Raw genomic sequence first — 24,200 nt, forward strand, 5'->3', positions numbered from 1 at the left:
GGGGACCCTGCAGAAGAAGCTGAGCCTGCGGAAGAAACTGTGCCCTTGCCACCTGCACCAGTACCCCTGCCTCCTGCTGGAGAAGATCCAAGCCCCCCTGCCTCGCCCTCTCGGGTGGCTCGTGTGCGTGACCGCCTTCGTCAGAACCTCAGGGATCGGAGGAGGGTGGCACGCTCACGAGCAAGACGCTCCTTGAGCCCTGAGTTTTGAAAGGATTCTGGCCCTTCTAGGAGTGAGGATGCTTGAGTCTCAGCAGGATCCTGGCTGCCTCTCTGAGCCAGCAATTAGCCCAAATGGGCAACAGACAGCAGAGGGCTATATAGCTGTGGGCTTTGGGAGGAGGCTTTGTGGAAGCAACTAGTCACTTACCTGATGTTCTAGCATCCACTTCAGCTTTTGACTTTGGCTTCTGGACCCCCTGACTTTGGCTTTGACTTCTGGACCCCCTGACTTCGGCTTCTGAACCTCTGACCTGCGATACCTGGACTGTGATTTGGTTTTGGCGCCTTGGACCCTCTTTGCTCACCAGCTACAGACCTTGGACTGCCCCTGGACTTTGCCTGACCCGGCCCCAGCTCGTGACACATATCAGATTGAGGTGACGAGAGGAGGTTCTACATCTGATTGATGAATTAAAAACTAATAAGTCACCAGGTCCGGATGGCATACATCCCAGAGTTCTGAAAGAACTCAAAGTTGAACTTGTGGATCTCCTGACAAAAATATGTATTCTTTCATTGAAACCTGCCTCCATTCCTGAGGACTGGAAGATAGCAAATATCACCCCCATCTTTAAAAAGGGTTCCACAGGAAATCCAAGAAATTACAGGCCAGTCAGTCTGACTTCAATACCAGGAAAGTTGGTAGAAACCATTATCAAGGACAGCATGAGTAGGTGAACACATTGATGAACACAAGTTATTAAGGAAGACTCAGCATGGGCTCTGTAAGGGAAGATCTTGCCTCACCAACCTGTTACAGTTCTTTGAGGGGGTGAACAAACGTGAACAAAGGGGACCCAATAGATGTTGTTTATCTTGACTTCCAGAAAGCTTTTGATAAGGTTCCTCATCAAAGGCTCCTTAGTAAGCTCAAGAGTCATGGAGTAAAAGGACAGGTCCTCTTGTGGATCAAAAACTGGCTAATTAATAGGAAGCAGAGAGTGAGTCTAAATGGGCAATCTTCGCAGTGGAGGATGGTAAGCAGTGAGGTGCCGCAGGGCTCAGTACTGGGTCCCATGCTCTTTATAATGATTTGTAGTTGAGAGTAAGCAGTGAAGTGGCTAAGTTTGCAGATGGCACTAAATTGTTCAGGGTGGTGAGAACCAGAGAGGATTTTTATTTATTTATTTATTTATCTAAGATTTATATCCCGCCCTTCCCACCAGGTGGCTCAGGGCGGCTTACAACATATAAAACTAACATGGAATCTAAAATTAAACATTAAAATTAACATATCATAATTTACAGTTAAAAATCTAAACAATTGTTATATACATTGTGAGGCACTCCAAAGGGATCTGTTGTGGCTGGGTGATCAACGTGGCAGATGAGGTTCAATCTGACCAAGTGCAAAGTAATGCACATTTGGGGCCAAGAATCCCAGCTACAAATACAAGTTGATGGGGTGTGAACTGGCAGAGACTGATCAAGAAAGAGATCTTGGGTCATGGTAGATAACTCACTGAAAATGTCAAGACAGTGTGCAATTGCAATAAAAAAGGCCAACGCCATGTTGGGAATTATTAGGAAGGGAATTGAAAACAAATCAGCCAGTATCATAGTGCCCCGGGTTGAAAACAAATCAGCCAGTATCATAATGGTGCGGGTTCATTTGGAATACAGTGTACATTTCTGGTCACAGCACCTCAAAAAGGACATTATAGCATTGGAAAAAGTCCAGAAAAGGGCAACTAGAATGTTTAAAGGTTAAAACACTTGGTTTGGATCACTTTCCCTATGAAGAAAGGTTAAAACACTTGGGGCTGTTTAGCTTGGAGAAACGTTGAAGGGAAGGGAAAGATTGTAATCCACTCTGAGTGAAGGAATCTCTTCTCTTCTGTTAATGCTGTCAACAACAGCACACAACTACTCTAATTCCTGTTCCTTTTCTCCAATGGAATCTTTGCTCATTTTCTGCTAGGATTTGTATTAAATTAAGTGTCCAAGTACAAGATAACCTTTATGGCAACTTCCACCATTCCTTGTATACAAGGTGTTTCTCTTGGAGATACTGTTTCATGTGAGGTGTTTCTCTTGGAGATACTGTTTGCTGAAAACGTGCAAATAAAGTGGTCTTGATGTCTTATGGTGATCTAGTGTGTGTGGGGGAAGGGGTGGTCCATGACTGGAGGGGAAGGAAAGATAACACTGCTTCCCAAACTGGAATTTTCTCCCTGAACCTAGGAGAATGGGTTTCACTTAAGCATGTGTGTGTAAAGTGCCATCAAGTTGTGGCCCTGGTTATTATTTGGATGGGAGGAAATCTGAGGAATTGTATTTTCTGTTAATGACTGTTGTCTTATCTTACATTTCAGGAAAACATAATCAACAGCAATATTGCAGCACTGACTACAATGGCAGCAAAACCTGGATGGGCAATAACTAGAACTCTAGACTGTGTAAGTAATTTATGGGAGAACTACATGAAAATATCCCTGCTATTCTAGAGGAATTAATGTGAATCTGTATTTCTCACACTCAGCCATAAACAGAATGCAAAATAATAACAAAACAGTGTCATGTAGATTAAGCTAATTGACCTCAGCAAGCTTAGACAGGTGTAATTTAGGAGTGTGTGCCAAAAAAATCATTTTTAGACAGGTGTAATTAGGGGTGTGTGCAAAAAATATATTTTCCCCTGATTTGACCTGAAAAATATTGGACCCCAAAAATATTGGTATTCTTGAACATTCCCTAATATCAGTATTGGTATTGTATTGGAATTTATTTGGCTCCATTATACCCTATGGGGATTGTTCCCATAGGGTAGAGTATAATTGAGAATCAGTCCGTTTAAATTAAGTTTAAATGCCTTTTAATGGCACCCAAATAAAAGCTGACTAATATCAGCTTTTATTTGGATGCAGCTATTTCAATAGCTGAATTAGATTGTTTGATATATTCATCTGAATAAATACCAATAAGGTATGTGAGGTCTTTCGGATACCCTAGTCCCAATCCATGTAAGGTATACTGATAATTTTTGGTATTTATTTGACTCTATATACCAAGCACATACTCCTACTGTAATTCTTTTTAGGAATACACTGTGAGCTCTTTGACATGTGCTTGAAATTGGCATATATTGCAGTTTCTGTGAATCTTTTTTTATGACGGAAAAGGAAAACTGATTTCATGTAACTGGAATGATTCTTCTATGGAGTTATTAAAGTGGTTGATGAAAAGGGCTAGGGTAAATAGTATTACTTCCCATTTATGTTAGTGCAAACTGTATGAGGCAAAGCCCCAAACCCACAGAATGCTCATTAAACTTTTCTGAAGATATTAACGTGTTCCATATAATAATTCATGTGTACAGAGTCCAAACTGTTCAGTTCAAAATTAGGTTTGTTTGTTTTTTAAAAATCCGTTTCACTCGTGTAAGTAGATGAAGCAAGTGTGGTACATGATTTAAATAAGAACACCAGATCACAGAAGATAAGGCACAGTGTTTATTTTTTTAAAAAAATATTAGCCAACTTTCCTCCTTATGGAGCTCAAGGTGAATTACAAGATAAAATACATAAAATAGAATAAAATACATCAAAACCAACATTTAATATCACAATTTAGGACTGTTATTCAAATGCAGTTGTAAATAAAACCATCTCCAACTGCCTCCAAAGGATCAAAAGTGAGGGAAGCAGACACACTTCTCAGGGAAGCTTGTTCCAAAATCATAGGGCTGTCACCAAAAAGGCCCTCTCTTGTGTAACCACCAAAGAAAGTTCTTTGTTTGATGAGACAGTCAGGATGGCCTCACCCTGTGATGTTTTCCAGGGCAGGAACATATGTGAAAAGGTCTTTCAGATACCCTAGTCCCAATTATGTAAGGCTTTAAAGCTAAAAAACAATGCCTTGAATTTGGCTCTGGAGGAGATTGCTACAGTTGGGGATCACATGATCTTAGTTAGCTGGCCCAGACCAACACTTTAGCCACAGCGTTCTGCACTAGCTGCAGCTTCTTCATGGTCTTCAAGGGTAGCCCCAAGTAGAGCATATTGCAATAGGTTATACAAAACACTTAACCCATTCTATTTTTTCCTACTTCATGGTATGTTGTATCTGTACTATTACTCCTTTACTTTACATCATCAGCTCTAGTTACGATATAACTGTTTCAACCATTAAGATAGCTTCAGGTGAATAGCCATGTTGGTCTGATGCAACAGAACAAAGTTTGAATCCAGTGAAACCTTTAAGAACCTTTGATATAAGCTTATAGCCAGAATTTGTTGATCTTAAAGCTGCCACTGGACTCACTTTGTTTCTACCACTGTTATTCTCTGTCTTCCACTTAGAGCATCTTCCCTTCTATTTATTTTACTGCATTCTATATCTGTAGTACTTCTGTTACAATTATATCTGCTCCCTCTACTGATAAAGTTACTAACATGTTCAGTTAGCAGCATTTGTCTTAAAACCTATGAAGTATATTGTAATATATAGTTGCTGATCCGAAATCTTTTAAACAGTATAATCATTTTTACAAATACACATTGCTATTTTTTCATTTGATTTTAGAATTGTGGTTTTAAAAACACATACAAATTTTGTTTCAGATTAAAGTATTCTCTCTAGAAGAAGATGCTATGGCAATCAAAGTTGAAATGGAAGTACAAATACTATCAGAACTAGCCTTTTCCCTTTTATCTGACTTCACACACCAGACGCATTGGGACAAATACTATTTGTAAGCATAACTATTCCTAAGCCATTGCTAGATCTCATTATCACATTTAAAGTAGCCTTAGACAGTATTTGTGTGTGTGTGTATGCATGCGCATGCGTTTCTGGAAGTCATGGTGACTTCTGGTGACTGACCCCTACTGGGGGCATGGAGGATAGTCAGAGAGGTGGCTGAATAAAAACCCTGCCTCCTGATTGCTGGTGTTCCAAAGAGGTCTCCCATCTGAGTACTTGCTAGAGTCAGCCCTGCTTAGCTTCCAAGATCGGCCTTGCCTGGCCTATCCAGGTCAGGGCACATTTAAAAGTGGTCTTGATAGACATAGTTAAGAAAAAATAACTTGTCAAAGAGGTTTAAGTAACATTTCAGTGAGGAAATTAGAATACCAATAGAGATGATTTAGATAAGGGATACAAAAAATAGTTCTGAGTTCATATTAGTAAAAGAAGAATCTTGTGGTGAGTGGATTGGTTAGAAAGCAAGAGCTTACTCAGTGGCAAGCAAGATACTTCAGTCTTTTATCTAAGGATATGTATAACCATTTTAGGAACCAGTAACTGTTATTCAACTTCCTGGAAGCAGAAACCATCCAAAGCAAAACCATATAGATGTCAGGGTATTCTAAAAACTGTCACCTATAATACACGTGTTGTCAAAAACAGATTTCAGGAAATTCCTGCAGATATGGGCTCAGACAATTTAATGATAAATGGCCTCAGGATTGTAGTCTTACTGTGTGATCCTAAGCAGACCTTGTCAGAATCCTACTCAGGTCTATTCAATGAAATGGGCCTTACTCCCAGGAAAGTATCCTTAGGACGGCAGTCTTTCAGAACCTGAGCTATTTGCTCCCAAATGTTACATGCCAAAATAAAACTGTTATTGCTACAGTACAATATGATAATTCTCAAGTATGTATAAAATGTATTTTAAAATTGGTAGCAGTAAGGCATTTAAAAATGGGCAAGAGAGGAAGCAGAGAGACATTAAGTTAGAACTGGTTAGGCAGCGTTATAGAAATAGGTTTAAACTGCCTCTCTCTTCTTTTTTTCTTCTTGATCTGCTGCGCTGTCTGCTAAAAAGTGAAGTAACTTGTGGCATAAGCTCAGCCAAGAAGCTCTGCTGCCCAGATTCAGTATTTCTTTAATCTGACCAGATACTGTATCATTCCAGCCCCAATTTAGATCATTACAAGCTTCCTTTAATTGATACTGAACTCCATTTCTGTGTGCAGAACTTCTAGAATTGTGCGGAATGTAACAGAAGATGACAAAATATACTCCATTACATCCCCATCAGTTAATGGAAATAACTCTAATGACTTTTTAATTCTTGTATCTCGAAGAAAACCCTGTAAGACTGGGTAAGTATAGAAAATAATCCACAAGTCCTAACTCTTTACTAGAAATCAGCAGAATAATTACATTGTTTAAGAATCCTGGTAAGATATTTTTTCCTTAAATATTTCGAACTTGCACAGGCTTGCTGAGTAGCTAGCATCAAAGAACTACCCTAATAGGAATAAATCATATATTTCTGAAAGGTATATCATACCTGATACTTCAAAGTTTACTTTTGACAAATTTAGGCTTGAAACTGGGCAGAGTCCCCAGTTTAAGCAGCATTGTTTACTCACTTTGCACAAGTGTTTTGGATCCGTTTCCACATTCTGTGCTAAGCTGTGAGCAGGGGTTTTTTTGTAGCAGGAACTTCTTTGCATATTAGGTATGATATACCTTTCAGAAATATGTGATTTATTCCTTTTTATTGTTCAGTTGCACAGTCAAGTCCGACTCTTTGCGACCCCATGGACAAAGTCACGCCAAGCCCTCCTGTCTTCAGCCATCCTCTGAAGTCTGCTCAAATTTGTGTTTGTTACATCGGTAATACTGTCCAGCCATCTCATCTTTTGCCATCCCCTTCTTCTTTTACCTTGTCTTTCCTAACATCAGGATCTTCTCCAGCGAGTGCTTCTTTATCATTTGGTGGCCAAAGTATTTCAGCTTCAGCATCTGACCTTCAGGGGAACAGTCTGGGTTGATTTCCCTTAGGACTGACTGATTTGATCTTCTTGCAGTCCAAGGGGCTCTCTCAAGAGTCTTCTCCAGCACTACATCTCAAAAGCATCTATTCTGCGCTTCGCTTTCCTTATGGTCCAGCTCTCACAGCCATACATTACTACTGGGAATACCATCGCTTTGACTATTCGGACTTTTGTTGGCAGGATTATATCTCTTCTTTTTATTATACTGCCCAGGTTCGCCATAGCTTTTCTCCCAAGGAGCAAACGTCTTTTGATTCCATGGCTACAGTCACCATCTGCAGTGATCTTGGATCCCAGAAATGTGAAGTCTGTCACTACTTCCATGTCTTCCCCTTCTATTTGCCAAGGTGTGATGGGACCAGATGCCATGATCTTAGTTTTTTTGATGTTGAGTTTCAAGCCTACTTTGTGCTCTCCTCTTTCACCCTCAACAAGAGGTTCTTTAGGTCCTCCTCACTTTCTGCCATTAGAGTAGTGTCATCAGCGTATCTGAGGTTGTTGATGTTTTTCCTGGCAATCTTAATTCCAGCTTGTGCTTCATCCAGGCCAGCATTTTACATGATGTACTCTGCATATAAATTAAATAAGCAGGGTGACAATATACATCCTTGTGGAACTCCTTTTCCTATTCTAAACCAATCAGTTGTTCCATATCCTGTTCTGACAGTTGCTTCTTGACCCTTATATAGGTTTCTCAGGAGGTGAGGTGGTCTGGTACTCCCATCTCTTTTAGGACTTGCCACAGTTTGTTGTGATCCACACAATCAAAGGCTTTAGCATAGTCAATGAAGAAGAAATAGATGTTTTTCTGATACTCCCGTGCTTTCTCCATAATCCAGCGAATGTTGGCAATTTGATCTCTAGTTCCTCTACCTCTCCAAAACCCAGCTTGAATTTCTGGTAGTTCCCGATGTACATACTGCTGAAGCCTAGCTTGTAGGTTCTTTAACATGACTATTAGGACAGTTCTTTGATGCTACTCAGCAATCTTCCAAGAGCTTATAGGGCTTACTGTAAGATTCAGGAGGATAGCTACATCAGGGGTGTGTGGCCTAATAGTCAAAGGAGCTTTGCTACAAAAAAAAGCCCTGGGTGTAAGGAAATTGCACCTGGAAGACTGGGTCAGATGCATAGGGTTTTTTCTGGACTACCCAATATGTAGTATTGAATTCTGGATATATCTGTGAACCAATTCCAGCTGGGTTTCAGAATGCTGGTCTCTCTGTGGGTGTTCAGACCTGGGGAATTTAAGTGCCAAGGTCTTTGTCGTGGCAGCTGCAGTAATTACAAGAGTTATATTCATTTGGAAGCCAATTCAATGGACCTAAGGAAGGAAGCATGTTGAGGGGGAGGGGAAAGTTGTAAAGAATTTTCTTGGTTCTTCTTCTTGAACGCCCCTGTGCATGAGAAATTGTTGCCTCTCTTTATTTTTACCAAGAGAGTATCTCATGAACAACAAAAATAACAATATTCTGTTCACTGCAGTTCAAACATGCTTAAACAAAACAAAGACAAAAACTGAACAATTATTGTCTTCAGAGATCCTAAATCAGCTTCAAAATGGAAACTATTGGTGGGATTTGATGGTAACACTGTTTCTATTAAACTTAAGTGATCCCTACGTAATAGCTGCAAGGTCAGTTGACTTGACGTGTGTTCCACCTTTTAACCAAAACTACTGCAGAAGTCAAATAGAGTGTGCAGGATTCTTGATCTACAGTGAAGGCAACAATTCTTTGGTAAGAAGCTATATAATTCTATTTTGATATGTTTTATATATCATATCATACATGTTTTACATATAGTGACATACTAAAGACGTTTGCTTGATGACATCAATCACACATGTAAATGGTGCATGTAATTTCCATACCTAGCACTCCAAGCAAAATAGAAATCCCACCGATTAAAACAAAATGTCAAGGTGTGAGATGGATTCAGCTTCCTTCTTGTTGAAGCAGCTGCACCTGAAACCAGCAATCTCACCATGAATCGGATATTGTTTTTTTCATTTACATTTCTCCCCAGTTAAGAGCCCAAAGCAACTTACATGGTTCTCACTTCCATTTTATTCTTAGAACAACCATATGGGGTAGGTTAGGGTAAGTGTGACTGGCAAGCATCACCCAATGTCACCTAGCAAGCTTCCACAGCAGAGTAGGGATTCCAATCTGGTTTTCCCAGGTCCTCATCTAACCACTACACTGCTCTTATTCTCACACTGACGGGGGATTCAGATAACCAGAAATGGGTTGTTTCCAAATATTACAAATGTGCATAACCCAAAAAGTAGCTAGTTTTTAGATCAAAATGTGGTATTTCCCTTTCATCACTATTCATACACGTTACATTGTGCCCCCTCTTACCAATTAATGTGGTATCATATGGAGATTGAGGTCTCTTGAACCTTTTATTATTTGCAGTTTAGGGAAATGAACGTAGTACACTACATATTGTTTGGGTATGGTAATAAGCTTGATAAATGCCTAATAAAGAGAGTTGGTTTGGTGATCAGCTTGAATGAGAAGATTTCCATGTGCACCAAGGTCCTTGCACAAGTGTGTGGTTGGGGTGGGAGCTCATGATAGCCTGTGACAGAATGGGCCTGGCTCTGGCCTGTAGGCCCAGTTCCACCTTGCCCTCAAAGGTATTCCCAACACCATGAGGCTTTTCTATTGCTCTTGCCATCACCACCTGACCTTTGTAAGGAATTGCCCACTGGGAAAATCAGGACTCCCAGCTTCTCTCCCAAGATCTGAGGCTTTGCCTCTGTCTCCCCTCCCCAGTGCCTGGTTACCACAGGGGCCTTTTACTGCCCTGTGCACACCTGGAGGAATAGCCAACTGCTGGCCTTCTCCCAGCACACCTTCTAAAATAAATGTATCAAAAACAGTGTAGGTCTTTGGTGGTACAAAGAACAACTACCAGCATCAAAACGTTATGAAGTATTTATTAAAAATAAAATGTTCACAACCATGCTTTTAGCCAAGCCACCGGATAGAGCAATTCAGAAGAAATGGGTAAAATGCAAATCCTCTATCCACTCTATACATGTCATATCAGTTGTTAAAATATAGGACAGGCGCTTTAGTTTAAGAAGTTACAGAGATTACCTTGGAGCGTCCTGTAGTTCTCCAGGGCAGCACGTGCTCAAATGGCTGCCACCTCCAGACCTCCATTAAGAGTTCTATCTGCTCTGATGGACTCAGCACATAGGGCCCCTTCCCTCCTGAGCGTTTTATTTCTTCCCTTTCCCTTCCTGCTGACCCTGTGAGAGAGGTATTTCCTGAAGTTTCCAGAAATTTCCTTCCTGAAGTTTTTCTAGTATTTAGTTCCCCCAGATCTCTGTTCCCTGCTTGAAGAAGGGGAGAGAGCTGACCCACCATCTCTCCTGCTAGTTCTATTAGCATTACTACAAAGGAGGGCTGAGGTACATCTGTAAAGCAATTGGACTTCCTCCCCGCCCCCTTCCTGCCGTTTCTCTGCCCAGAGAGAAAAAACCCTTAAAACTAAGTTAAGGCTTTGCTCATTTCAAACCTCCAAAGAAAAAATGTGTTTCTTCACATAGCCCATTGCACTAAGTTAAACACAGTCAAGAAGTTTCTGGACACAGTAAGATACAGTGTTAGGTATTACAAAAGGTCTTGGTTTCACATATTAGGTATTACACAAGACCTTAGCACAGTTCTACTTGGACAAGTGCCAGACTACACAATAAATTAACTAAACAAGTACAGACTCTTTTTCCCTGCCGTCACAAAGCTGCAGGGAACATCATTTTAAAAGTTTGCAGTCCAATTTGGCTTGACAGGGAGGAAGAAGGGCTCCTGCCTTTTCTTCTTACACTATTTTCCCAAGCCCTGGGGAGTGATCTGCCACATGTTGGAGCTACATGGGTAGTATTCAGTGCATATGAAGCTCCAAAATGAGGCCAACAGTTCTTCCACACACACATCCTAAGTCTTTTTCAGGTTGGGAAATGGCACAGAGGAGGAAGGTAGGAGCCCTTTATCCATCTGCACTATGTTCTGAGCTTTCAGACCTTTAAAACAATGCTCCTTGTAGCTCCTGTGTGGTTTTCTGGACACTACTTATTTAAAAAGTGTCTGTTTCTGCTTGTCCATTGCTGGATCCAATGAGTGGTCAACCAAAATATTTTTCTTAAATCTTCTTCCTCACAAGGCTGCCAGATTGAAAAGCCATCTCAGTGGCTGTACTTGTAAAAGATCCAAAGTTCTCCAGGGAAAGGATGTTAAGTGTTAGCAAATTGTCTTCTGTGTGTGAAACCAAGGAGCTCTACAAAAATTTAGATAGTAAACTGATGGTATGGGCTGCTTCATATTTTCATAGTTGTAATAGTGCTGCACTGAAACTTGCAAACTCACATGGGAAGGGATTTAAATGTTCTCACACGTTCCCAGACAAAGGCAGTACACTACATTCTGAGTGTCAAACACCCCCCCCCCCCCAGTACATCTACCTGGGAACAGGGAGGGATGATAAGGATATGTGGCCAGACACAATAATTAGAGCCAAGTTGAATCCCAGTGCTGCTGTCAGTGCCTCAGGACTTGTCTCAGTAGCTTGGATGGAGGACTTTTTGCATGCTAAGCAAAATGATTTGGTAGCATGGTATAGGTTATATACATTTGCTTTGATGGAACATTTCAAACAACACCAAGATCCTCAACATTGTGAATGAAATTATTTCAGTGCTGGTGAATTTAATGAAATGACTTAATATTGACTTTTGTATTTTTTAAAGGTTTCCTTTTATAACCAGGGCACCCCTGCTGTTATGTCTTATTTTGCTTCAAACTCTACTGGCCAGTCCGAATCAATTGAGGATACAGCTTCTGCATGCATTCAGTTCTTGGAATTAGAGAGCAGCAAGCTGAATGCTGCTTCGTTAAATGACAGTTCATAAATAACTTTTAAAATGACAAAGTCTAGATCATCAGTTACAATCAGTGTTCCCTCTAAACTGAGTTAGCTCACAGAGTTTTAGCCTCCAGCTCACACATTTTTGATGACCCCAGAGCACTCTAATTTATGCATTAACTCACAACTTCAATGCCAGTAGGCCACAAAGTAGAATCTTTGCTCACAAGATTCTGCAGTTTTGAGGAAACATTGGTTACAATAGTTATATTAATCTGACAAACCAATTGTCACTGCTGTGTTCATAATCACAACTTATATGGAGACCACTGATTTGACCAGCACGGGACCTGTGGACACTACTGTGCCCACCCATGTGCTTCTTGACTTTCTTTCACCAGGAACTCCTCAAATAATCCCAGAAGGCATCACTTTTGGATCAGTATGGAACACCAATTCATATCATATATACCTTCCCCCCTCACAAAAGGATCTCAAGAGAGATTTGGGGTTATGTTATTGTGGTTTTAATTCGAAATGTTTTAACTATTATTGTAAGCTGCCTTGAATCATGAGAAAAGGTGAGATATAAACATTTTTATAAATAAAACTGACTTGCTGCCCAATATTTTGTAACTGCACCACTGTGGCTGTAATTTTGTGACTCAGCCCACCTTCATGGTGAACGTTCAGTTTATCTGAACCGGTATTTTCTGGTATTTTTAAGCTGAACGCAGATCTGGGGTCTGTATTTGCTACCAATATAGTTCACTCCCCCCCCCCCTAATGATTTTTTTCCCAGCTTTTATTCAGGTGTATTCAGCTATACTGAAAAGGCATTTCATGCTTTTTCCCTGCAGTGGCAGCAGCAGCACAACTCAGCGAGTGAACTCAGAAGGCGTATGCATTCTGAATTCACTTGCTAAGTCATGCCGCTGCAGCACTTTAAAAAGGCTATAGGCATTTAAGAGACTGTCATACTGATATTGGGACTTGGGAATATTAGAAAATACCATTTTTTGTTCAATATACCCCCCCCCCCAATTTTTTTGCACATTCCCAGTGCCCACTACCTAGTTCTCAAAATTCCAGTAATGCCTACAGGGAACGAAGTAACACAATGTTAGCCAAGTCTCCATTGGATGATGAATTTCTTCACAATTTCCAGAATTCTATCATTCTTTCTTTGAGAAGCTCTGCAAAACCTGTCAATGCAATGTATATTTTGAATGAGAATCTCGGGCTACTGAGATCTGTGCCTGATACTAGATTCCATATAGAAGTAGAATTCTTGTGGAATCATGAAATACGTTTGGTCCTGTGACAGTTTAAAACATACCATCAGTTGAAATTCAGTGCTTGAACAGCTAAATGCTATGCAGAACAAATACATATTTCTCGCTGTCATAAGTGCAGATTCATCTACTGAAATCTGAAAAGGTATCTGGTGTTCAGAAGCTGGACTTCTACACTCTGCATACTTGTTTGTCCCTCAAGGTATGCAGCACTATGTAAAATAACATCAATTTTTGCATTGTGTGTGTATCTGGGAACTTTTTCCTGATGCAGAATTCCGATTTGTACTGGCAGAGAATTTTGACATGCATATGTAGCTCTTCCAGTAGCAAAAGCTTTAGCACAGATATACACTTACAAACCTATTTCAGTATATACTGTAACAAACTTTTTCCTTTTCTATACCTAAGCAGTGTACTCCTTAATGCAAAGCAACATCACAGGCAGAATGTTAGAGGCACATCAAGCTCTAGACAGTTATTCAGCTCAACTGTAATTCATAATGAATTATTTTCTTTTAATGTCTCTTCCATTCCATTAGTAAATCACATACTAAAAGGCAGCTTAAAAGTCACAGGGAGGAGGATTATTCTGTGTTAAACTTTGCTTGATGGTATTGTGAAAATTAACTAAGTAGGCACTTGAACTATGGGCTACGGAATTAAAAATATGGGAATTCTGCCAAGCTGGAGTCAATGTAAATTTGTACACATCTCACCTAACTCAAAACCCAACTGAAAATTACAACTGACTTCAAGAGCAACTGAGTCAAGGCAAACCCAAAAAAACCCAGTGACTAGTAATGGCAGGTCCCATAAGGTCAGCTACAAGATTTTATTTTTCATTTAAAATTGTAGCATATCTTTGCTCTCAGATGCCTTTTTATTTTGTAGTTTAGGATTACTTTGTGTTTGGAGTCTAAATAGTTTATATAGCTTGTCCACTCTAGATAAGAATAAAGGAAAAATAAGTGAACAAACATTTGTTTTAGATGTACAGAAGGCCAGAACCAATATAAAAAATAAACGATCCCTAAGTGATCAAGTGATAACTTAATGCAATCTGTATATTGGAATAAAATGTAAACAAGCATCTATATTCACACTTTTTATTGGCATCAGTTACCACAGATAAGCATCATATTAGTGAATGATATGCTGATTGGGAAACCAGTAATTTCTTTCTGATTACCTTCCATTTCAGCCACTTCCTGAAATTTGTTCTGTTAAAAGCCTCCATTTTTATTATCATCCAGGAAGGGAGACAGATGGGATAGCCTTGTCTTCTTATAAAAGTCTGCAAAGCAGCCATATTATCACTTCTAGGTCATAATTTGAGTTTCATTTTAAGAAATCGTGCAAGATAGGAAATATCAGAAGTTAACAACCTTGGCTACTTTTGGTTTTGATTTTTGCAGTTTAGTACTGTCTAGAATTTCTTCATAATCTGCACTCATTCCTTTGAGCCATCGACCAACAGTTATTGCTCGATCTGTAAAAGGGATGGGACAGGATGAGAAAATTGTTTTCTTTGTTAGATCACAAATCCATAAACCAACAGCTGATGCAATCTGCTTTGTAAATGAGCTATGATGCTAGTATTAAATACATTTATTTGTAAATGAGCTATGATGTCTAGTATTAAATACATTTATTACCAAAGCAATTACATAGTACTTTTCATTTTTTTTAATCAACATTATAGTTAAGTCATTATGGCTTTTAAAAAAATGGTGCTGATTTAAACTACCTATTGTCTATGTTAATACTGCTACTTTGACATTACACATCAAAGTGTCATTTTTAGAGCAGATCTTTCCCAATGGAAAAACTGATTAGGTCTAAAAAAAGACATTAATTCCTGAAGTGGGTGGAACCATTACTTGGGGGGGGGGGGAGTGCCATTACCAAGGGGGGCACAAAGAGGCAACTGGGTGGCAGGGGGGGGGGTTCTTGAGGTGGGCTTCTTTGACCCTTTTGTTCACTTATTTACAATTGACCAGATGATAGCCTAGATGCAGGCAAAAGGCACTCCAAGGCTGCAATCACAAACACGAAATAATGCACTTTCAATGCACTTTCCAACTGGATTTTACTGTGTGAACTAGCAAAATCCAGTTGGAAAGTGCATTGAAAGAGGATTGAAAGTGCATTATTTAGTGTGTGTGATCGCAGCCTAAGTTTCTGCCTCTACATAGATAGCACTGAAATCTAGTGGAAAACTATTGGAACTTTTAGGAAGTATGCTACCAGAACTCTAGTCAGACCAGTATACCACATTTTGAAAAGCTATTGTCACTGTGTGTATTTTTATCTCTCGCCATTTTTCAAGTTTTTGATGGTAAGTCCATAATAGCAGTAAGTGTTCTTGGATACTGTCTGAACCTATTCATTATTAAGTACACTTTTGAGTTATGTGTTATTTTTGTCACAGCCTGACAAATATTAATATTTCTAGGTTATTTATGTTATATTTCTATCCTGCCCTCCTCCGGGAATGGGCTCAGGATGGTTATATAAGTAACTCTATGGGTTACTCCTCTAGTGGAGTTTGTGGGAAAAGGTATTTTGGTCTTGAGTGGGAGCCACAGAAGAATTCTGGTTGGAAAGTGAGGGTTCTAAGGACAAAAGGAGACAAGCCACCTGGGTCTGAGGGCAGAGAACAGAATGACCTGAGGAGCCTCAAGAGAGCTGCAGTAACAACAACCCTTAGGAGCAGCACCACCACCAAGCCACAGCAGACAGAGTGTGAGAGACTTGCAGAAGGCCTCAAGAGACACAGTAACAGACTCTAATCACCTATTTGATTCCAAATATAAGTTGTGTTATCCAAGTTTGACTTATATATGCGTGTGTCCTGCTTTGATTCCCCATTGCTCTTTGTTGAATTAACCCCTACTTCTGGACATCCTCCTGTTATGGAGGTCAGTGGGCCAGACACGCCACTTTCTTTTTGTCACTGTGCCCCACTTCCACTAACAAATCCAGGTCCCATAATTTCTTCCCTCAACTGAGATTGGTGGGAGAAACTGGGGTTACATAAAGTTTGAAAATTTCACAATAGCTTTTCAAAAAGGGAAGAAATGGATTTTTAAAAGACGAATGTAGGTAATTGAGGGAAACTTTAGGGTATAAATAATTCTGGCATTGAGGAAAATTATGGCAAATATAAATGTTTGAGGGAAATCGATATATTTTCAGTAATTTTTCACAACATCGTATTACATCATAAAAGTTCTATAAAGCCCGTCTTACTGCAATAATAGCATTTCTTCACTATGTATACTATGTATTTCTGTCAAACATTTCAACATCTTTTCCAGTATCCACTGATAACTTTTTATATTTTCAGACACAAACACATATTTTCAATCAAGCATTTTTCTATGGGTGAATGGATTTTATAAACCTTTCAAATATGTAGCAATTTTGTACACTGATTAAATCCAAACTTTTCCCATACATGTATATGTACATGGTGCAATCGATCATATGATTATCAGAATTTACCCTAACTTTCCTCTCATTTTCAAATAATGAGAAAGTTGGGTACCAAAGCTACTAAGTTACAAAATGACATGGAGCTGACACCTTAAGTTTAAGAAATCATACGAAGAATCTAGGTTACAAAAGGAAATTTCTGATCAGTATCCTGCACTGGTTATGAAATCACTTGTTGCATTTCCAACATTATATGGTGGAACGTGGTCTTTCAATTACAGATTGCTAAACACAGTGATTTAAGACTGATGCTAAGTGACTTTAAAACAGACACTGGGAAACTGGTATCACTTCATCAAGCCCATCAATCATTTTAAGAACTTACTGAACAGTGAAGTAGTTATTAAAATGCTGTATCTAAGTTTCTTGCTAAACGACTATCACTTTTCAAAGCTGTAATCATCACTGAATGAAGTTCATCAACTTTGTTGAACAAATTAAGCTGAAAAGTTCAACTGGATTTTGAATAAATATGCAATTAATTATTAGTGTTTTTAATTTATTATTATCTTCCTTAGTTGGTCATCCAAATGGCTGTTCTGAATAATGCTTTTTATACGGTAGGGTAGGGGGCACTAGGAACAAGTTTATGAAACTAAGGGAGCAGTAGCATGAAAAAGTTTGGGAACTACTGCTCTCTATTATACAACTAATTCAATACTCATCAAACCTTTAAGTCCTAGCAATATCAAGCCACTAGTAAATTTCAAGACAATATCATTATGCTACTGACATTCCAGTTGCCAATTTCTTCACTGTCAAAGACAGCAGTATACATCTGATTACCACTATCAGTTTCAATCTCCAGCCATAATACATCACACCATATGCAAAACTGTGAAGATCCACTAACATCTCTTTAAATACATATTATGCAGCATGGAAACACACCACTGGAGGAAAGTAATTAGGAATCGTTCTGCTGAATTATAATCAATATTTTTCCAGAATACAGTAAATACAGAATACTTCATGTGCAAAAAACTAAGTCATGATTTTAAAGAGTTCCTCAAAACCCCACCTGAATTTTGATTCTCTGGACAATCTTTTTTAAAGTGCTCTACAGATCCACAAACCCTGCAAGAACCTCCTGTAAGAGATTAACATAGAAAAAAAATATTTCACTATATTAGTAAGATTTATGCATGCCTAAAATCAATGGGCATAGTTTACAATAAATGTCAACTAGAAAATGAAACTCAACATTCATGGGCTTTATATTGTTTTACCTAGCGTATGCAATATTAACTAAGGAGTCAGACTGATCTTAAGAAGATCACAGTTCAAATCCTTATCAGGCAAGAAACTCAAGTGTCTTTAGCAACCTAATTTATCTCACACTATTGCTAAAAACAGAACTATGTATGGCCTCATTGAAGGATAAAACTTTTTGCAGGAAAAAAAGATAACATTGCATGGCTGACATTTACAAGATGCTTTAGGATGTTTTCTTCTGCCACCTCAGTAGTTACTACAAGGAAAAGCTACATTCAGCAGAGCTTCTCCATTTTCTGAACTTCCCACTTTCAGCTGCCATTCTGTTCTTGAAAGTCTTTTTAAAAGGAAATGGTAGCTGCTGCACATACATTTTATGAATATTTGCTTAGTCAGCCTTTTATCAATTAAAATAAGCTATCAAAACTTTCACAGCCATTCTGCACCAAAACCATTCACAGAAGTCTCCAATGGAAGTACACCAATAGGACTTTTTGCAAACTTTCCTCAAGAGAAGCCCTCAACACAGAACAGACTTTTCAGATTTTCTCATGATGCTGCAGGTAAGAGAGCAGAACAACTGATAGTATTTGGGGAAAAATAGTAATGGGGCACAGAGAGAATAGTGTTCTGTCCCCTAATGTGCATTCTTAAATATATGTTTATTATTTGAAGAATTGTGCAAATGCCTTTGGAATTTCAGGAACTGTTTCTATAGCAACCAGTGCTAAGATACTAGTGAACCTGGGGGGGGGTGGGTGGATCTGTTGATCTGTAGATGAAGAGGCAGAATTTCTTAATGTGGTCAGAGGCACACAACATACCCTTTATAAGGCTCACTCTTTTCATTTTTCAGTTTTCTCAATACCAAAGTGGTATTAAGGTTTTCAATTCACCATCGCTCTGAAAAAAAAGTGCGATTTTCAAACAGCAGCTGTTCTTACCTTCAGCATAGAGTCCTTTAGGATTATCTGGACATGACCTGGAAAGATGTCCCATCTCACCACAAATAAAGCATTTTGCATATGGAAAATCTCCTGTAAGAGTTCAAAAATGTGTTTGTAATGCTGCAAACAACAACACATGAAAATCCATACCATTATAATTTGAGAGGTCAAATCATTCATACATTTTGATAACTGTTTAGTGTATATTTTTAAAAAGGACACTTTTTCAAGTCCATTATACAAAGAGTTATAGTTATTGTACTTACCAAGGGCAGGATCTATTTTTACTTTGCATTTATTGATTTCATGCTCTGTAGATCCACAACGATAACAAATTCCAGTTCCCATATCTTGGCTGTCAAGTGTAGCTGGGCAATCTGCAACACCATGTCCTGGCTTTCTACAGTGGAAGCACACCTTTGACAACACAATGTAAATTACCAACTGACAGATGGGCTCACAGCACTCTCTTTTTCTGCTAACCACACTTCAAGTTACTCATACTCCCCAAAAACAGATGTTACTACTATGTATCTAAAGTAGCTCAGAATCCTAAAGTGAAAAAAGGCATTTCTTTCACCTGCCCTCATTTGCAACAAATAACCTTTTGTTATTTGCACCATTTTCCCTGCCCTAGTCTCCTCTATCAGACACTTCCCCCCCCCATTGGAGAGCTGTTATGATTTTTTAAAAAGAAAACCAGCAATTGAACACTAGTTATAATAGTATGACACTATAGCAGTCATGTAATCTGACTTCCCAGCTTTCACTTTTGAAATAGTTATGTCTCTATTTCCTTGTTGTAGATATTCACTTTCCTTTTATCTCTTCAATATTACACAAAGGAGTGATAGAAGTGTCCCTTAGGCTTGACATTCTTTTTTCCCCTTCAGGAATGCTATAAGTTTCCCTCTTCCCTTAAATATCTCCTTCTTAAGTCTTTGCATATTATACTACAATACTCCCATACAAATGGCTGTGCACTTTCTGTATTTTATGTAAATTAGTTTGTTTTGATCTATGCTGGCCATGGGCCGTAATAATAAATTAACCAACTGACTTATTTCTTCAATAAAAGGGACTACAGCTTTACTTTTTTGGGGGAAAATTAACAGCTGGGAAATCAGAGACCCTAACAGATTGTTATCACAGTATTCAATTGCTGATAAAAACTGGGAAAAGACCTTGCCAGGAGACTGAGGCAGAGAAGAAGAAGCAGACTGCAGATTTATACCCCACCCTTCTTCCTGAATCAGAGACTCAGAGTGGCTTACAATCTCCTATATCTTCTCCCCCCACAACAAACACCCTTGAAGTGGACGGGGCTGAGAGGGCTCTCACAGCAACTGCCCTTTCAAGGACAACAACTGTGAGAGCTATGGCTAACTCAAGGCCATTCCAGAAGCTGTAAGTGAAGGAGTGGAATCAAACCCGGTTCTCCCAGATAAAGAGTTCACACACTAAACCACTACACCAAACTGAATAGGGACACCCACTGCCAGGACACTGAGGCAGTGCTATGTGAGGAAATGGGTCATGTGGAAGTCTTCTTGTTGCTGCATATATACTTGAATAGAACTTTGGTGGTCTTAAAGGTGCCACTGGACTCAAACTTGCTTTGCTGCTTCAGACCAACCTGGCTACCCACCTGAATCTAACTTTTTATAGATATTCAAGAACAACAATTGTCTAATCAAGCAAAATATAGAATTCTTTTACAGTTCTAGTCTACCTTTAATAACAATGACTATAAAAGCAAGAAACCGAGCAGCTAAGTTATTATAAAAAGGTAAAGGTAGTCCCCTGTGCAAGCACCAGTCATTTCCGACTCTGGGGTAACGTCACATCATGACATTTTCACAGCAGACTTTTTACAGTGAGATGGTTTGCCATTGCCTTCCCCAGTTATCTACACTTCCCCCCCACTGCCTAGCAAGCTGGGTACTCATTTTACCGACCTTGGAAGGATGGAAGGCTGAGTCAACCTTGAGCCAGCTACCTGAACTCAGCTTCTGCTGGGTTGAACTTAGGTTGTGAGCAGAGATCTCAGACTGCAGTACTGCAGCTTTAACACTCTGCGCCACAGGGCTCCATCTAAGTTAATATAGCAAGCTTAAAAAGATACAATGTGCACATGAACAAGTTTCTACAAGCATAAAAGCTGTGTACTGTGACCAAAATACTGATGCATGAAGGCAAGCCTAATGAAAATACACAATGAGGCATGCATAATCATAAATACAAGCATGGACTCAAACCTGATTACTAGCCAACTGTATGAGCAAAGGGGGAAAAAGGGATGGAAAGTAGCAGAGTCTAAAGGGGGAATCAATAAAGGAAAGTTTTACCATGGTGTTCTTCTTTATATCTTGCCTTTTCAACCTTCTAGTCTCCCGGCGTTGGTCCTTCTTTAAGGCTGTTGTGATTTCCTCCTTAATTCTGTGGCTGTCAGTCACTTTGCCACTATGCAATTGTGAATTTTGTTTTAAATATTCCATAAAACCATTAACATCTTCATTCAGATAGTCTTTTTTCTTCTTATTTTTCTTTTTTCCTTGGAGATTCCTTAAAGGACTTTGCTTTTTATTTGTTGCTGTGGTTCCAGAGGAACTATTTTTCATATCTTCCCATGGTGTTGCATCTAGAGCCTTCTTGCTCTGGGTTACGTTAGCCCGAGCCCATCTTGTCATAACTTCATTCAAAGTTTCCTAAAAAGACTTTAGAATAAATATTACCAATTAAAGTCCATTCGGTTGTTTGGTTATCCAAACTTACAGATTCAGCTGTGCTTCATTTGGTGGGTGCATATGAAGAATATTCATTCTACCATTGCCACTGGTGGAAGCAGTGTAATTTTCCTGGAAACAAGGCAGAATGAATGTTTTACATTTGTAGTTACTTGGGACTGTTCCAGGCCTGCGCCAGTGCTCAAGAAATCATTTTGATTCTACCAGAAAACATTTCTTACTCACCGTGAATAGTCCTAAATGTTCAACTTTCATAAAATATCAATCTTAAACAGTTTTCCTAAGCTTAACTTCAACCAAATATTATAGTAAATAAAATATCCTGCTCTGCAACATCACTGTGTATAGTACATATTATCTGTTGCTGTAAGTAGGCTCCTACTATGCACGGTCATTTTGTGGAAAAATAGGTGCTGAAGCTCATTAACATAACTAATTAGCATATGCCACATACCCCTCTGACATCACTGGAAGTGTGTCAGAAAGCAACGCCCACCACACAGGCTCCACCCCCAAAATCTCCAGGTATTTCCCAATCTAGAGCTAGCAAGCCTACCTGAGGAAAAATTGCTTTAAAAGCACAAAGAAAACAGTCAAGATGTTAAATTGTTTCAATATTGTCTTCCTTGTCATTGTTCTCAGCCTGGTATAAATGAAAATAAAAGAACTGGGTTTACACCCAGCCCTTCATTCAGAGTCGTAGAATTGTTTACAATCTCCCTTTCCCTTCTAAAAACAGACACACTGTAATGTTCCCTCTAAGCTGCAGAGTCTTGTAGGCAAAAATTCTACTTTGTGAGCTACTGGCATTAAAGTTGTGAGCTACTACATAAATTAGAGTGCTCTGAAGTCATCCTTCCTGAACTAAGACAAAAATGTGTGTGAATTTGTGAGTTTCCTGCATTGTGCAGGGGGTTGGACTAGATGACCCTGGAGATCCCTTCCAACTCTATGATTCTATGAAACACTGACTGTGAGGTAGATGGGGCTGATAGAGCTCTGAAATAAACTGCTCTTGAGATAAGAGCTCTACCAGTTATGTCTGACTCAAGGCCATACCAGCAGGTACATGTTGAGGGGCTATGAATCCAGAGCTATCTCCCCCATGCCCGAAAAAGGTCTGCTAGACTGCCAGTGACCCAACTCCCACCATAGCTCACCCTTTTGACTCCCGACAGCTAGAGGGCAGCACGTTGAATCCCCAGCAAACAGTCCACAAACTAAAAATAAATCAAAGAAATTGTTTGGTCAGCTTTGGTCTCCCAGATCCTAGTCCAACACTCCGACAGGAATGCCAGCCCCCAGGTGTGGCCTGCGGATTCCTGAGAATTAACACCTCATCCATACACTACAGAGATCTAATCCCCTTGAGAAAACTGACGTTTTGGACGGCAGAAAGAATATGGCATTGTACCTAATTCGGTCCCTGTTCTCTCCAGCTGCCATCACCAAATCCCCAGGATTTTCCAAGACTGGTCCTGGCAATCCTACATCCCCTGCCAGTGACAAGGAGGGACCTGGCAACCCTACTGTACTTCTTTACCTAGGTGGCAGGAGAAGGAATCCTTGCACGCCCCAGGGCTCCCTTGGGCCGCCTCCCCCACCCCACAAAAGGCCTGGGGATCCCTGAGAACTACGCCTCTTCTCTAAAGTAAGGAGATCAATTCCCCTTCAGAAAACTGACATTTTGGAAGAAAGAAGTTATCTATGGCCGCCAGGCTCTCGCCGCAGGTTTGCGGACGGCCCGTCGTCGAACCACCACCATAGGAAAGGATCGCTGCAAGGCCAGAGAGCCTGGGGCCTGAGAGACCTCCTTGGGCCGGCCAGAGACCAAGCACGCCTCAAGTGCCCGCCGCCCCCACAAGCAAAAAGCAGGCTTCGCAGGCCCCAGTATCTCCCGGGCGGCCCTCCCCAGAACCGGAAGCCCGCCGCCGGCCTAAGAAAGCCCGGGAACTGAGAGGCCTGCTTGTGCTCGCAGGCCCCGGCGTCTCCTCCCCCACCCCCGGAAGCCCCGCTGAACTTACCTGCGAAGTGTCGACGGCACTAGCAGCAAAAAGGCAAGTCGCGCTTCTCCGGAACCGATTGAAGGCTGCTGGGGGCGTGGCTATGCTAACGACTGGCTGGCTGGCTGCCCGCCCTTACTCCCTCCCGTATGACCAGCCCTAGAGGCGGGGAAAGAAACAACAGAGGTTCTTGGGAAATTCAGGCCGGGACTCGTGGGAAAGGTGTGTGGGAAAGAGGCTGTACGTGTACAGGTGTTTAATGTGGGATGGGTAAATTCTTGATTGACATCATCATATTTAAATTGGGTTTACCTGACTGGTATATAAGCTGAATCTTCCTTCAAGGCTGGGGAGCTCTACATTGATTCTAAGTCGTTTCCCACATGGACGAGATTTATTTATTTAGTTATATTATTTATGGTCTCCTTTTCTGTCTGGAACCGAAGGTGGATTACACAGAATAAGTCAGTACAATCACAGAGGTGGGAGATCCAGTAAACCAGGAGTCCCCAACCTTTTTGAGCCTGCTATTCACCTTTGAATTTCTAACAGCATTGTGGATGCAGTAACTAATAGCTACCTCATGGGGGAGCTGGCAGACACAAAATGGTTGCCTTCACTTACATTCAGTCGCACTGGGCAGATTCTTGTGTTATGGT

At 40.1% G+C, this 24,200-nt stretch overlaps 2 protein-coding genes across 4 annotated transcripts in view; one reads left to right on the forward strand and one right to left on the reverse strand.

The window, feature by feature from the left end:
* ACOT12 (acyl-CoA thioesterase 12) overlaps positions 1 to 12,447 on the forward strand; it is a 52,805-nt gene extending 40,358 nt beyond the window's left edge. Inside the window, exons 11-15 of the mRNA XM_060235746.1 lie at positions 2,537 to 2,620; positions 4,784 to 4,914; positions 6,143 to 6,271; positions 8,565 to 8,691; positions 11,718 to 12,447. Of these exons, the coding sequence (XP_060091729.1) occupies positions 2,537 to 2,620; positions 4,784 to 4,914; positions 6,143 to 6,271; positions 8,565 to 8,691; positions 11,718 to 11,879 (633 nt within the window). The 3' untranslated portion in view covers positions 11,880 to 12,447. The remainder of the gene's footprint in view (positions 1 to 2,536; positions 2,621 to 4,783; positions 4,915 to 6,142; positions 6,272 to 8,564; positions 8,692 to 11,717) is intronic.
* Positions 12,448 to 14,223: 1,776 nt separating this feature from the next.
* Positions 14,224 to 23,772, reverse strand: ZCCHC9 (zinc finger CCHC-type containing 9). 3 transcript variants are annotated; one of them, XM_060235756.1, is made up of 7 exons: positions 23,563 to 23,772; positions 22,699 to 22,758; positions 21,140 to 21,508; positions 19,058 to 19,208; positions 18,789 to 18,881; positions 17,651 to 17,719; positions 14,224 to 14,620 (listed from the first exon to the last, which is right to left on the reverse strand). In XM_060235756.1, the coding sequence occupies exons 3-7, from the start codon at positions 21,479 to 21,481 to the stop codon at positions 14,502 to 14,504; spliced, it is 774 nt and encodes a 257-aa protein (XP_060091739.1). In that variant the 5' UTR covers positions 21,482 to 21,508; positions 22,699 to 22,758; positions 23,563 to 23,772; the 3' UTR covers positions 14,224 to 14,501. The 3 variants fall into 3 exon arrangements, with proteins under 3 accessions (XP_060091739.1, XP_060091741.1, XP_060091740.1); XM_060235758.1 differs by lacking the exon at positions 22,699 to 22,758 and having other exon boundaries at positions 23,563 to 23,727; XM_060235757.1 differs by lacking the exon at positions 22,699 to 22,758 and having other exon boundaries at positions 21,140 to 21,649; positions 23,563 to 23,688.
* Between the last annotated feature and the right edge of the window lie 428 nt (positions 23,773 to 24,200).

Source organism: Heteronotia binoei, chromosome 4 (assembly GCF_032191835.1).
Source record: "Heteronotia binoei isolate CCM8104 ecotype False Entrance Well chromosome 4, APGP_CSIRO_Hbin_v1, whole genome shotgun sequence".
Classification (NCBI taxonomy): domain Eukaryota; kingdom Metazoa; phylum Chordata; class Lepidosauria; order Squamata; family Gekkonidae; genus Heteronotia; species Heteronotia binoei.

Coding starts and splice junctions, on each gene's coding strand:
- ZCCHC9 (XM_060235756.1), bottom strand. CDS start 21,481: ATGACAAGATGGGCTCGGGCTAACGTAACCCAGAGCAAGAAGGCTCTA. Junction 19,209..21,139: donor ATATAAAGAAGAACACCATG/GTAAAACTTTCC, acceptor GTGTTGTCAAAG/GTGTGCTTCCACTGTAGAAA. Junction 17,720..18,788: donor TAAAGGACTCTATGCTGAAG/GTAAGAACAGCT, acceptor AATCTCTTACAG/GAGGTTCTTGCAGGGTTTGT.